This window comes from Pelobates fuscus, chromosome 13 (genome assembly GCF_036172605.1).
Source record: "Pelobates fuscus isolate aPelFus1 chromosome 13, aPelFus1.pri, whole genome shotgun sequence".
Lineage (NCBI taxonomy): Eukaryota > Metazoa > Chordata > Amphibia > Anura > Pelobatidae > Pelobates > Pelobates fuscus.
The window spans coordinates 44,409,551-44,422,964 of record NC_086329.1 but is presented as its reverse complement, the minus strand read 5'-3'; the positions used below and the strand labels follow the sequence as shown (position 1 = coordinate 44,422,964).

The window sequence follows — 13,414 nt, the reverse complement described above, 5'->3', positions numbered from 1 at the left end:
ATGCTAGAGGACGTTTTAGACAGAGCTAAGCAAAAAGAAAAACAAAACACAATAAGGCACTGATAATATCCCCTATGTTAGGCTGTCTACTAGCGAGTTTGTCGGCATGAATAGGTCAGTTCACTTTGAGATCTGGGGAGTACTATAGGATCATGTAATGTCCCTGTATGAGCACAGTCCATCTCTGGTGTATGGTATCCCAGTCAGCCGATACCGACCCTTGAGGCTTGGCAGGTGGGCCGTGGGTACTTGCGGTGTTGGCGCTGTGGCAAGAGTTCGCCACCTTTATGCCTTGGTGAGGTTCCCCGCCCGAGTCCGTCGCCAGTTGGAGGCTGTGCCGCTGTTCTTTGGCCGGGGGATTCCGGCGTTGTCGAGTGGCAGGTGAAATGTGCAGGCTTGGTCTCACTCTGGTACGTGTGAGGGCGACAGCCGCTGCCTGGGAGGTATTTCTTCGTTTCCCGCTGTTTTGAGCTCCGAGGAAGGCGCTGTCTAGGGGCTCGGGATGGGCCTCTGCTCAGAAGGCGTCGGGTGGCTGGGCGGATCCACGCCGCAACACTTTTAATCGCCAGCTTGAAGTGCCGACCCTGTGTGTGGAGCGATGTCCAGAGGTTGGAGCGAAGCCGGTAATAGAAAGCTAGGGTGCACTTGGGTGGTTCGAGGAGGGTGTTTCGTGCCGCCATCTTGTGTGCGCCCCTGCAGTCCCATGCATTTGCGGATTTAGTCGCTTAGTTGAGCCGCGTTGTGGGGGTAGTCGTCCCCAGCGAGGACTGGGATATCCCCCGCTGGTCCAGAGGGGGGGGGCAGCGGGGCAACCTCAGAGTGGTGCATGTGAGCAGGTCCTGCCTCCCCCCACGCTTCAGGCTGCGCTTCGGTGTAGGCCACATGGTGAGGGTGCTCGTTTGGCGTATCGATATGGGACAGGTATCATTCTGTTCCCCGTGTGGTCTGGTGTCGGTTTCTGGGCACTTTGTGCTGCTGGCATGGTTGAGTCGTGCAGGATAATCAGATTTGTGCTAGATGGCTTGGGAGCCCTCATGGAGCATGTCCGGCCATCTTGGCAGTCAAGCCCCGCCCCCTCGATTGCTACACTTTTAGCTACACTTTTAGAACTGTGTCTCTGCCTTAAATGTTATACTCTGTAATCTACCTGTGCTGTTAATCTTATTGGTAACCCTGTGTGTTCCTTTAATTTACAGTTCTCTGTTTAGTGAATAAACCCAACTTTGTAACACAGGGGAATTTGAGTTTACAACATCACCTGATTACACTATTTGTGCTGCATTAGACAGTTACTATTGTATGTCAACATTGTTGTTTATAATTAATTACAGGACCTGTATCCTGAACGTGACCGAAATGCAACAGACTCTCCACACTCTGATCCTGGACTTGGGTGCCCTGCAAGATCTGTTTTCTCCTCACCGATACTATATGGGTATTTAGATTCCCCCTATGACCTGAGCAGAAGTACACTCAAGGGATACCCAGATTATAGAATGGCATCCAGATCACACTGTGACGCGTCAAACTCAAGTTCGTGTAGCAGAGACTCAAAGTGTTTCAGCAAATTTCAGGACAATCAGAAGGCGACATACAGTGGAGATCTGTTAGACAAACACGCAGAACAATTCAAAAACGCTTCACGCCCATTTACACCACGCACCTTAAAGACAGAAGCGAAGTCAGTCCTTTCACAGTATCGCTATTATACCCCACCAAGAAGAAAAATTAAAAGCAGCGTGAAGGAGGCAGATACCCAGAAAGATATGAACAGGTATGGAGTAGTGGTATAAAAATGTTTTTAGTGCCATTTATCTCCATTAGGGAGCTGAAAAGGGTTCAATTAATATTGACCATAAAAACACTACTGAATAACAACTTTGTCTAGTGAGTTTTGTATGCACAAATAGAGTCCATTCATTAATACTTGCCACTCGGACAAAATGTGGAAATTATGACTCCTATAAAGTATTGTGAATTTGACGGTTGTACGTGCTATGATAAATGAATGTCCTGAGGTTAAAGACCATGAGGGTAGAGTGTATACTAGGTGAGTCTACGTTATGATTGGCCATGTTTGTATGTTGGACGAGTTAAAATATAACACATCTACTTGCCTCTTATGTATGAAATCTGCAAGAGTGAGTTAGCTTAGCTCACAAAGCCATCTAGCACTAAATTGGTCAATTTCGTTAAATGCAAACCTGTACTGCTAACGTTTTAGTGTCTATGTACCTAGTTTTGAACGTGCCCCCTTGTTTAACTTTACTCTTTCAAGCGCCTGGTCACCAACTGCTCTGGCTAGGTCTCCTCCTCCCGCAATGTCACACCAATGGTGGGACCTAATGCGCATGCGTGATGAGTGTCATGCGCACATTGAAACTTCCTAATAGAAAGCATTGAATCAGTGCTTTCCATGGGGAACATGCAAAGCGCGAGGACATCCAACATTGGACGGTGGTGTAAAACTTCACTAGGGACCCGGAAGAGCCTCTGGTGGTTGTTTGGAAGAGAGCCACTAGAGGTGGAGTTAACCTTGCAATGTAATCACTACAATGTCTCAGAAAATGCAATGTTTTGCATTGCATGGTTAAACAGACCGGGCCACTGCACCCAGACCACTTAAATTATATAAAATGGTCCAGGTGTCAATTGTGTCGCGTTAAACACTCCACTTTTATTTTCATTTATCTGATTATTTTTTGTGCATGGTTAAATGGTTTGGGGTGTAATGCACTCAAGTGTGAAATAGCTATATTAATATACGGTATAATATAGTTCGACCCCACGTGGGAATGCCAAAAGACCACAGTTTCCAAGAAAATAAAATTGCAGTACCTTAATTTCTTCATTTTAAAAACACACAAGCTGGAGATCAAGGGAGGGATCACCACACTGGGAATGCTGTCTTATGTGTGTTGTGTGTTTAACTCTTTATCTGAGACTTTAACATCCAATTTTTGAATTTTTTTCTGCACAGAATGGCATCCGAGAAACAAGCTTCACCATTAAGCGGAGACATGGTAAGACCAGAGTTGAAGGTCACCTGACTGGGCTTTATTAGTGTCGTATGAGATGTAAGGAGGAATTACATCTCCATGTTCCTTGTGGTTAACTGGGAGTCCAATGTCCCCTATTTTTTGTTTTTAGGTTGTTTTTTTTAATTAATTAATGCACCCATTTGTCCACTGGCTCCTTGTGCATCCAGTAAGCAAATATAACCGATTTCTGTATTTTGTTTTTTTCTTTCAAAATCTCATACTGTGAGTTGGATTCGAACCACTCTTCTGCTAATGTTTTTTGCTAGACATTGAAATTTTCCAAATGTGATGTGCGTGTTTAGTGCGATTCAGAGTAAACCTCTGATTTGTGAATGCAAGGAAAAGCTAGAGATCTTCACCAAATTTTGCTTGTCCGAAGTATGTTTGAACTGCAGAGAATAAGCAGTTTTTGAATGATTTGACAGTCAAGCCAATACTGATTGCATCTCTCAATATCATAGGAAGGAGAATATGAAGATCCTCTTCTTGAAGACGGTTTAGGAGCCAGCTCCCAGTTTTCTGAGGACGATACAGAGTGGGACCAAAGAGTGAACCATCCACATTCCCAATCACGGTACAGGCTGCATAATAACACAATCATATTTTAATTTCATTTTAGATTAACCCTAATTTGAACATTAGGCTTACTCCTCTTATTTTCAGCATGTTCCCCTTTCCATACAGTTAATACTCAGCAGGAGACCATGCTTTCTATCTTAGATAGGTCCTGTTTGGTTATTTCTTTTATATAATCATATGTACTCCACTGATTCATTTTTCAGATTTCTTGTAAACAGCCTGATTCATTGTCCAGCATGATGTAGTTTGTGTGAAATCCATTATGGACGTGAGATTGCTAATTTGATTCTGTGGTCCAGTTGGATGTCCACATGCCCTAACCTTCCAAATGAATGAATTCCCATCAAAATGATTTAGGTCTTTTGTTAGAGCAATGGTGGCGTCATTGTTTTAGGGAAGCCTAGCTTCAAAGCTCGGTCAGAACAATTCACCAGTAAGTGTCCCTAGGCAAGATACCTTACTGTATACAGTTGTGCTCAAAAGTTTGCATACCCTTTGAATATTGGTACCATTTTTAAATATGTACCATTTTTAAAGAAATACAAAAAAAACAAGTCCTGTGCTCAGCCTCCCATCACTCCTGGGCTGCAGCCACGACCATAGTACACATCAGCTCCAATACATACAGTAAAAAACAAAGAAAAAGTTACCTGCGCTCTTCCCTATTCCCTTTGCATATTTAAACAAATGGGGGTTGTTTAGTTTCTCCAATGGCCGTGAGAGAGTTTAGCCCACCTGCCACATCAAGGCAGACCTCTTAGGTGGGTCCTAACTCTAACCATTCACCTTGCTTCCTTGAGCTTCTGTCAAAGATATCTCTAATGAGACAGAAAGAGGTATTTTTTATATACACCCCTACATGCTTATTAACCCCTAATAAGGAACACACGTGATGGGCGGCAGCATTGTAACACAGTTGTGTGATACAAAAGTGAATACAAATTAAAGAAAACCTGAGTGAGCAGGCAAAACCCATTTCTTTTATTTCTTATGGGATTCAGGTTCAACTGTAGGCTATAACAGAATGGCACAGTCCTAAAACAAAACATGGCAACAAAGAAACATTTTTAATAATCCATGTTTAAAAGTCTGCATACTCTTAGTTCTTAATACTGTGCATTGCCTCCTTTAGCATTAATGACGGCGTGCAGTCTTTTTTAATAGTTGTCTATGAGGCCCCTAATTCTTGCAGGTGGTATAGCTGCCAATTTGTTTTAGCAAAATACCTCCAGGTCATGGTCGTCTTGCATGAACCGCACGTTTGAGAGATCATTTTTGTTCAAGTATCGTCGTATTGTGCTCCTTGAAACAACCACACCATCTTTTTCCTGAGCAGCCTGTATTTCTCCTGAAGTTACCTGTGGGTTTTTCTTTGTATCTTGAGCAAATCTTCTGGCAGTTGTGGCTGAATTCTTTCTTGGTCTACCTGACCCCGAATTCTCCACTTCTTAATAAGTGATTGAACAGTACTGACTGGCGTTTCCAAGGCTTTGGATATCTTTTTATATCCCTTTTCATCTTTATAAAGTTCAATTTCCTTATTACGCAGTTTTTTTGACAGTTCTTTTCTGTTTTCAATGGCTCCGTATCTAGCCTGCTCAGTGCGTCCACATGAGAGCTAACAAACTCATTGATTATTTATACACAGCCACTAATTGCAATTTAAAAAGCCACAAGTGTGGGAAATTAACCTTTAATTGCCATTTTAACCAGTGTGTCACCTTGTGTGTCTGTAACAAGGCCAAACATTCAAGGGTATGTAAACTTTTGATCAGGGCCATTTCGGTGATTTGTTATTATGATTTAGAAAGCAGCCAAACAACTACGTGATAATAAATGGCTTCATATGATCACTATCCTTCAATAAGATACATTTTGTTTGCATAATCAGTCATATTTTCAAAATCAATGCCACAATCATATCCCCTTTCTATAATTGTAAAGCGCTGTGAACTATGTTGGCGCTATATGAATGCAAAAAATAAATAAGACATTTTTATTTGTTTTCTATTTAAAATTATGTACTGATTTACAGTCTTTGATGTACATAAGGTCTAGTTATTCTGCCATATGAAAAAGCCAGGATTTAAAGGAACACTATATGGTCAGGAACACAAACATGTATTCCTGACCCTATAGTGTTAAAAACACCATCTAGCCCCCCTTGCCTCTCTGAATATAGTAAAATCTTTCCTTTACTCCAGTCTGCTGCTGCAGGCTCTGCCCCTTATCTGCCTGCTTGGCTGACATCATCAGAAGTAATTCTATCGGCTAATCACAATGCTTTCCCATAGGAAAGTATTGGATTGGCTGAGAGTGTCAAGGAGGTAGATCAGAGGCAGAGTCAACACAAGCCAAACACAGCCCTAGCTAATCAGCATCTACTCAGAGAGATACATCGAATCCATGCATCTCTGTGAGGAAAGTTCAGTGTGTGCATGCAGAGGGTGGAGACACTGAATATCAGTGCTGCACATTGTGCACCACTGCCCAGGAAAACACTCTAGCAGCCATATGAGGAGTGGCCAGTGGAAGTATCCCTAGGCTGTAATGTAAACACTGCATTTTCTCTCAAAAGACGGTGTTTACTGTAAAAAGCCTGAAGGGACTGATTATACTCACCAGAACAAATACAATAAGCTGTAGTTGTTCTGGTGACTATAGTCTCCCTTTAATGTCAGTGATTACACATATTTTTTACAAATCTAGTTTGTGTTTCTTTCAATAGGCTGTCTTCTGAAATGAACTCACCATCTCCTGTTATGCGGAAGATCCATTCTCAGTAAGTACTATTTCATTTACCAGTTTGTAAAAAATAAAGTGTACTCCTTTGGAATATTTGTAACTCTGAAGCCAATATCTTAAAGTCATTGGGGTCCATGGTAATAACATTATATAGCCGTGGAAAACCGATCCTATGTAAGCGTGGGAACACATTCTCTTTGTGATTCACACCATTTAGACGTATTCTTACTCTATTTTAATGGAGCTACGCCTACACAATGCTCACTGACTGACTTCACTGGTTTGTTAAAATGTCTCAGACAGAGACGAAAAGATAGAGGGGGTCTGGGCCTCACGAATTTATATTTCTATTATCTCCCATGTGGCAGGGAGCCTCTCTTTCCTCTCATCTAATCTACTCTATATATTTAGGCTACTTCTCCTTTTTCCTATCTCTTTGCTCTGGACTTTCACTTTTTTTCAGTCTCATCTTTTTAGTTTTATTTTTTCTCACAACCCTCCCACTGGTTTTTCCATGGGAGGTGGCGTTTCCTTTTTCGCTTCCTTTAGATGCTAAGATACGGTTGGATGAACAATGTAGTCTGTGAGCAAGTTGGGCACTCACGTAGACTGGGATCATGGTCTTGCTGTCATGCAAGTCGTATTCTACAATACCTAACTTTAGACAGCGGGCGCCTTGGGCCTATGTCAAGGATGGGCATGTGATTTCAATATACCTCTATGCAATATGGCCATGCGCAAGGGCTACCTTGTTATTTACTTGCTATTTTCTGGGCTTCTCTCACAGTCAATGTGCTTCTTTCTATATTAATAAGCAACGTAGATAGCAAGACTGCCATTACTTTTCAACACAGAATTTGATTTTGACTATGTATGAAGAGATGCGTGTATTCCAACTCACTGTTAACCAACAGAATTGTATTTTATGTTTATACTCTTAAACTTAAAAACCGTGCTGTATTAACCTGTTTTTGACATTGTCAAATGCTATAAAATGCACACAGACGCTAGTGGGGCTCTGTGTAATTGTTATTGATACGTGCACGACAAAAATAAAGAATTAAAAAAAAAAAAAAGTGCTACCTGGTTCTAGTTATGCCAATGTTAGACAATGTTAATCTTTTTGTCAAACATTCAAGTGAGGGAAGACTTCGGAAATGGGGGTCACAATATGGTGTCTTTTGAAATAAACTCAAAAAAGAAAATGAATTTTGCATAGGCATTCCATTCTAACCTTTTCCCACAATTAACCTATTTAGACTAACAATGCCTACTGGGCATTGCTTTTAGGCCCCCCTGTCCCCTGAAAATTAATATAATGTCTAAACATACCTTGAATCTAGCGCCAGGCAAAGCTCCTCCAGTGATCTAATGTCACAGGGGGCCTAGTTTGATCGAAACACATGCTTCTTACAGAGAAACCTGCAAGTGTATGGTTACGCTGGCTCAGAGCGCATAAGCACACTCTAGGCTGGGGGGGGTGGAGGGATTCTATTTTAAAAAATTTAAATGGAGCAACGAAGCACACATTGGAAGGTAACAATATTTCCCTTGTAGGCACTTTGTTGATTATTATGTCTGTTGCCAGCGTGCTAACGACAGACGTAAAATATGCACAGAATTGACATTAGGTAGCCTGGAACAAAGTTGATAGGTTCCTGGCTACCTATGTCACATGTGCGGGGGTGTAACACGCTCCTGGCACACAATAAAAGCTGAATACTGAATGTACAGTGTTTGAAGGAGGAACACTGCATATTTAGGTCTCTTCCTTCATGGCAGGAAAGAATAGCTTGTTTATTTACCATCAATCCCTGCCAGGTGTTTAAGCAACAGATCGAGACTGCGACCCGGCATGGTATTGGTCCTGAAGGAACTATTTTTGGTATTTTGACAAATCTTCCTGTCTCAATGAATGTAAATGTAAATGTAAAATGTTGCCTGAAGCTGTCGTGCACATAAATCCTGCCGTGCTTGTGCCTGGATGTCAATTCAGCTGCAATATGTGCATGTGCTACTTTAGGTGTGTGAGAGTCAGAAGGAATATAATCAAAAATGTGACTTTTTTTTTTATCTTTATTTTATTGTCTTACAGAGAAGAGGAACTTGCTTATCTGAAATTTGTAACCAACGTTACCACTGAAATCCTGGCTCTTGGATTCTTTTCAGACAGGTTAGATCCATGTACTTGAGAATGATTTTATCAAGGACACAATTAGTTCTGAATGACTATCCCTGACATGTCTAGTATAATGTACTATTGTAATAATTCTGTTTGACAGGATGCCAGTGGAATTGTATTTTAGGTATTCCTATATCCGCTTCCATCTGCAGAATCCATAATGTTTCATATACATGTAACGTATTCACTCCCTCCAAAAAAATACTTCATAAAGTTGTAATCTTTAGGAAATTATACTGAAATTCAAACCCAGTCATAAGATATACTGAGACAAAGTAGGGATGCTATTTTTATTTTTTTATTACTGGCATTTATAAAGTGCCAACATATTCCGCAGCGTTGTACAATTGGAAAAACTACAATACAGTATAAACAGACCAATACAAAAGGTAGAGGGCCTTGCCCTTCAGCTTACAATGTAAAGGATAAACGGGGGAGATGAGAGGAATTTGGAGGTGATGGCAGAGAGAATGAATCGAATAATTTTAGTAACTGATAACACGTGAAAGGAATGAGGAAGTGATTGACTGTGGTTCCAAACCGCTGGAAGAGCATGCTAAAGAGTTAAAAAGAACCAGGGCAGGACAACTGAAGTGGCTTTGTTGCAGAGATTCATGTGGGTTGGGTACAGTACTGATGTGATCTTATGTGGGCTCATGGCAGCTGAAATGCAAAGAGCTGGAGAAGAGCATCAGAATGGTGGCACCCTTGAGGGACAGGTTCAGTTAAGTAAATCTCAACTTTGCCTGCCACCCGGCACCAGACCCGAGCAGCAATGTCCCCAGACAGTGACAGATTTGCTTTAATGTTGTTTAATTATGTATACAGTTTGCACACTTATACAAAAATGTGTTAAATTTCACCTATGGGCTGATTACAAAGCATTAGACTGGCTTGGCATCCTGGGAAATATTTGTAGCCAAGGTCCATACGGGGTGTTCATTTTGATTAAGATCGTGGTATGTTGCACTAGGTATACAATAATGTGTTGCTTTTTTTTTTTTTTATTCATGTTTGTGTTTTTTGTTTTTTTTTTATGTCCAATAAATGTCCATAATAGGACCAGTAAAGAAGTCATGGTTATTGTTCTGTATTTCTGTTTGCTTTTTTTCCTGTCCAGGGTTTTAGCTCGTGTGTTTGAACGCCATATTGATGAAAACAGGCACCGATTGGATGAGGTAAAATCTTTGTGATGTACATATATATGCTTTAGTTAACACAAATTCTTGTTTTTTTAAGGAAATGAAAATTGTTGTTTCATTTTTGCTCATATTATTAATCCACTTTTTGGATTTGAGAACACATTATATTTATTGTTACCCATTTGGACTATCTATGTAGTTTTTGGTAGCTAGATTGTTTATGTTAAATTTATTTTGACCTACAGTCTTTTTCTGTTTCTTATTTTGCTCAGATTTGGCAGTTCAATTTCAGCTATTTTATTAGTGGCTTCGACAAATTATTCATTCCCAATATGAAGTCTCAGGCACATGGGGTATATATATATATATATATATATATATATATATAATCTTTATATTTCTTTACACAGCCAAAGTATGACATTTTAGATCAATACATCGTGCAAAGCACCTAAATTCTAAATCATTTTTATGGTTTATCTCCAGGGTAAAATGCGGCACCTGTTGGAGACACTCAAGGAAGACTTGGATGACAAACAAACTCATCGCAGAACTAAGATCAATGATATGCTTGCTACCTCATCAAGTGATTACTCAGGGAAAAAGCTACATTCCAGCGAATCACTTTCCATTCCTCAGAATTTCCTTTTGGAACCACGAAATGTCACTTACCGGAATGAAGAAGATTCAGATGACCTGCTTCATGATGAACCAGAGAAGTGTGATGACTCTGCTGAGGAAGACCCAAGTCGTGGTGTCTTAGACTCGATCAGTGGTGCTTTGGGCTCGCTAAATTATGACGATCACTTGGAGAAAACGGACACGTTGCTGGACCTTCATGACCTAGAAGAACAATTTTCCAAAGTAGTTCAAGTGTCCATGGCTGAAGATCCATCTGTGCCTGAAGAGGTGGATGGAAATGCAGATCATGAAGACGTAGTTGTAGATCAATTAATTGCCAATGAGTTGTGAAAATAAATTTAGACAGAAATCCAGTGACTGTAAGGTTTACTATTCACACTATATATTTCATCTACAGGTATTTAAAAAACGGCTTTCAGACCTATAACTGCTTCAGGGACGAGCCATTCATTTCAAACTTCTGGTCACTTAAAGGGCTAAACACATAAACACTTTTATTTAATGTCCAGAAAGTTCACAATAAACAGGAAAAGGTTGTGGATTAATGAAATGTTTTATGAGCCATCTTTTAAAGCAGTCCTTATAGATGACAATGCTATTTCGAAGACCTTTTACAATTTGCCCTCTGGCACATGGTAATTATTGATGTTTGGGCAACCTGTGCGTCAAGGGACCGATTATAGCACACCTTGGAGCAATACCCACAGAGCTGACACTGAGAAAATATGCGTTCCCTGTAAGCTGAATAGTGCAGAGCTGAAATTATTTAAAAAGATATTTAAAATAAAAAAGAAAACATGAAAGGAAGAAAAAAAAAAAAACTCTCCTGCATTAATAATTAATGCTCTATGGAAGAGGAAAAAATCCCCAGCAGGAGATATGGATCCATCATGTACTCTTTCACTGTGATTTAAAAAAAAAAAATCTTTTCATAAGAAGCCCATGTTTAACAATTTCTGTAGTGGACTTCTCACCTTAGAGGGAGCACTTTTTCAGTCTATTTAAGTCAGAGGTGCCCAAAATGTAGATCGCCAGATGTTTTAAAACTACAGCTTTCATGATGCTTTGTCATTCTAAAGGTATTTGATAGGCATGCAATGCATCATGGGAGTTGTAGTTCTACAACATCTGGGGATCTACATTTTGGGCACCCCTGCTGTAAGTGAATAATCTTTTTTAATATAATCCCTACCTTCTTTCTGCTAGAAGTATTGTTTTGTTTCACATTTTTATATGAATAACCTTTCCCATAATACTTCTTTTCAGGCTTTGCCAGGTGTCTATAACTATATTGCGTGGGAAGGTGGTAGCACTAATAAGGTTTTCTAATGAACTTCATTTATACCTCTGTATTAACCTTGAACCTACTTAGACTATTTAAAGGGGAACCGTCATACCCTGAGAGTTTTAGTGTTATGTTTACTTATTGCCTATATTTAACAAAAATGTATATTGTGGTTTGTAAAATAAAATTCACAGTGGAAATACATACCACAGTATTTACTTCTGTCTTGGAATTGAGTGCCTCCATCTTTGCTTCCTGTCGGTCTGTGTTAAAAACCCTGCCCTTTGAACCTGTCAGTCATCACAGATATGTCCTCCAATGTGTGCCTGGATTGCGATATCAATTGCTAAATCTTTAATATACATTATAAAAAAAAACTAATCCTCACTTAAAAAGTTATCGTGACTGTAGGTGGTTTTTTTATAATCCACACAGGAAAAGGAAGTCGCATTTTTATATAAAGACCTAGGTGCTCCAGACCTGGGAAATGCAAACCCCAGTACGATATGTCAGAAATAAATATGATCTAGGGCACTGAAGGTCTATCTTCAAGCAGTTTTATTGGAACAAGATAAACAACGTTTCGGCCTACATAGCTGTCTTCATCAAGTTTGATAAAGACATCTGTGTAGGCCGCAACATATTTCTCGAACTGCTTGAAGACAGACCTTCAGTGCCCTAGATCATAGTTATTTCTTGACTTATCGTTGGTTTTCAACATTTTATTTTATAATTTCCAGAAACTTGTCAGATCCTCATGATCTGTAGCAAAACTGCAGAGCTTTGAGAGTCTTGCAATGACCGTCTGCATTCCAAATTATTTGCCTGCATTGCATAAAAGATCAGAACTGCCCCTTTAACTGTCTAGCTGGTAATTCTCTATACATTGACAGTTTATGCTGTATAATGACATTGAGGGTGTGCACATTTAATCAGGTACTTGTATGCCATTCATTCTAGATCTTCTCTTCTTCTTTAACCAATAGGCATCCAGACTCTCCATCCCCTTATTTATATTTTGCTGTAAACGGTATGCAAGCCATAGGATTAACAGATGTGCCTTTAAAGGAACGTTGGCAGCAGTTTATTTTTATATTTATTGCTAGTGCTACCCGTAGTGTTTTGAATGTAAGTAAATGTTACTTTAAATTAACCTGGAAACATTTAATCTGCATGATGCCTTGTCCTGGATTTTTTATGGAATGCTCATATTTCAACTGCAGTCAAAATGGGTGATGTCAGTGTGTGGCCTCATCAGTAGACCCCACACTCCATTCAACAGAATATGCTCATCTGTAACCCAGCAGCATGCTGGGAAATACTCTAAATTGTAGGAAGTAGGCAGAGCCTGGCTACTCACTGATCTTACCTCTCCATGGTGATTAACGCAGGCCAGATCACCCTGGCTGACCGAGTCTGCCATTCACACGCTTGCAGGAAAGCTGAAGTGCTGTACCGTCATGGCAATGAAATTTATCTAGCAACACAAAGATGGAAACATACATGCTATACAAAGTAAAACAGATACAACCTTTGTAACAGATCAATACTAGTTATATAAATATATATAATATTGTATATATTTGTATAATATGTATAAGTATACATATTGTATGTATAAAATAATATTGTATAATATACAATATTATATTATATATTGTATATATTTGTATAATATGTATAAGTATACATATGTATATGTATAATATACATACACAACTTTTTTACTCTCTAACTTTTAACATCTGGCTTGTTTTAAAGGAACACAATAGTGTTAGGAATACAAATGTCGTATTCC

General features: G+C 39.6%; 1 protein-coding gene across 2 annotated transcripts in view; it reads left to right on the top strand.

Moving 5' to 3' along the window:
- The window catches only part of SPATA7 (spermatogenesis associated 7), a 66,463-nt gene extending 55,286 nt beyond the window's left edge, over window positions 1-11,177 (top strand). For both annotated transcript variants that reach the window (XM_063438961.1, XM_063438962.1), the window contains 7 exons: window positions 1,332-1,774; window positions 2,981-3,023; window positions 3,503-3,615; window positions 6,349-6,402; window positions 8,461-8,538; window positions 9,668-9,725; window positions 10,176-11,177. In XM_063438961.1, coding sequence (XP_063295031.1) covers window positions 1,332-1,774; window positions 2,981-3,023; window positions 3,503-3,615; window positions 6,349-6,402; window positions 8,461-8,538; window positions 9,668-9,725; window positions 10,176-10,661 — 1,275 coding nt within the window. In that variant the 3' untranslated portion in view covers window positions 10,662-11,177. The remainder of the gene's footprint in view (window positions 1-1,331; window positions 1,775-2,980; window positions 3,024-3,502; window positions 3,616-6,348; window positions 6,403-8,460; window positions 8,539-9,667; window positions 9,726-10,175) is intronic.
- The last annotated feature ends 2,237 nt before the right edge of the window (window positions 11,178-13,414 follow it).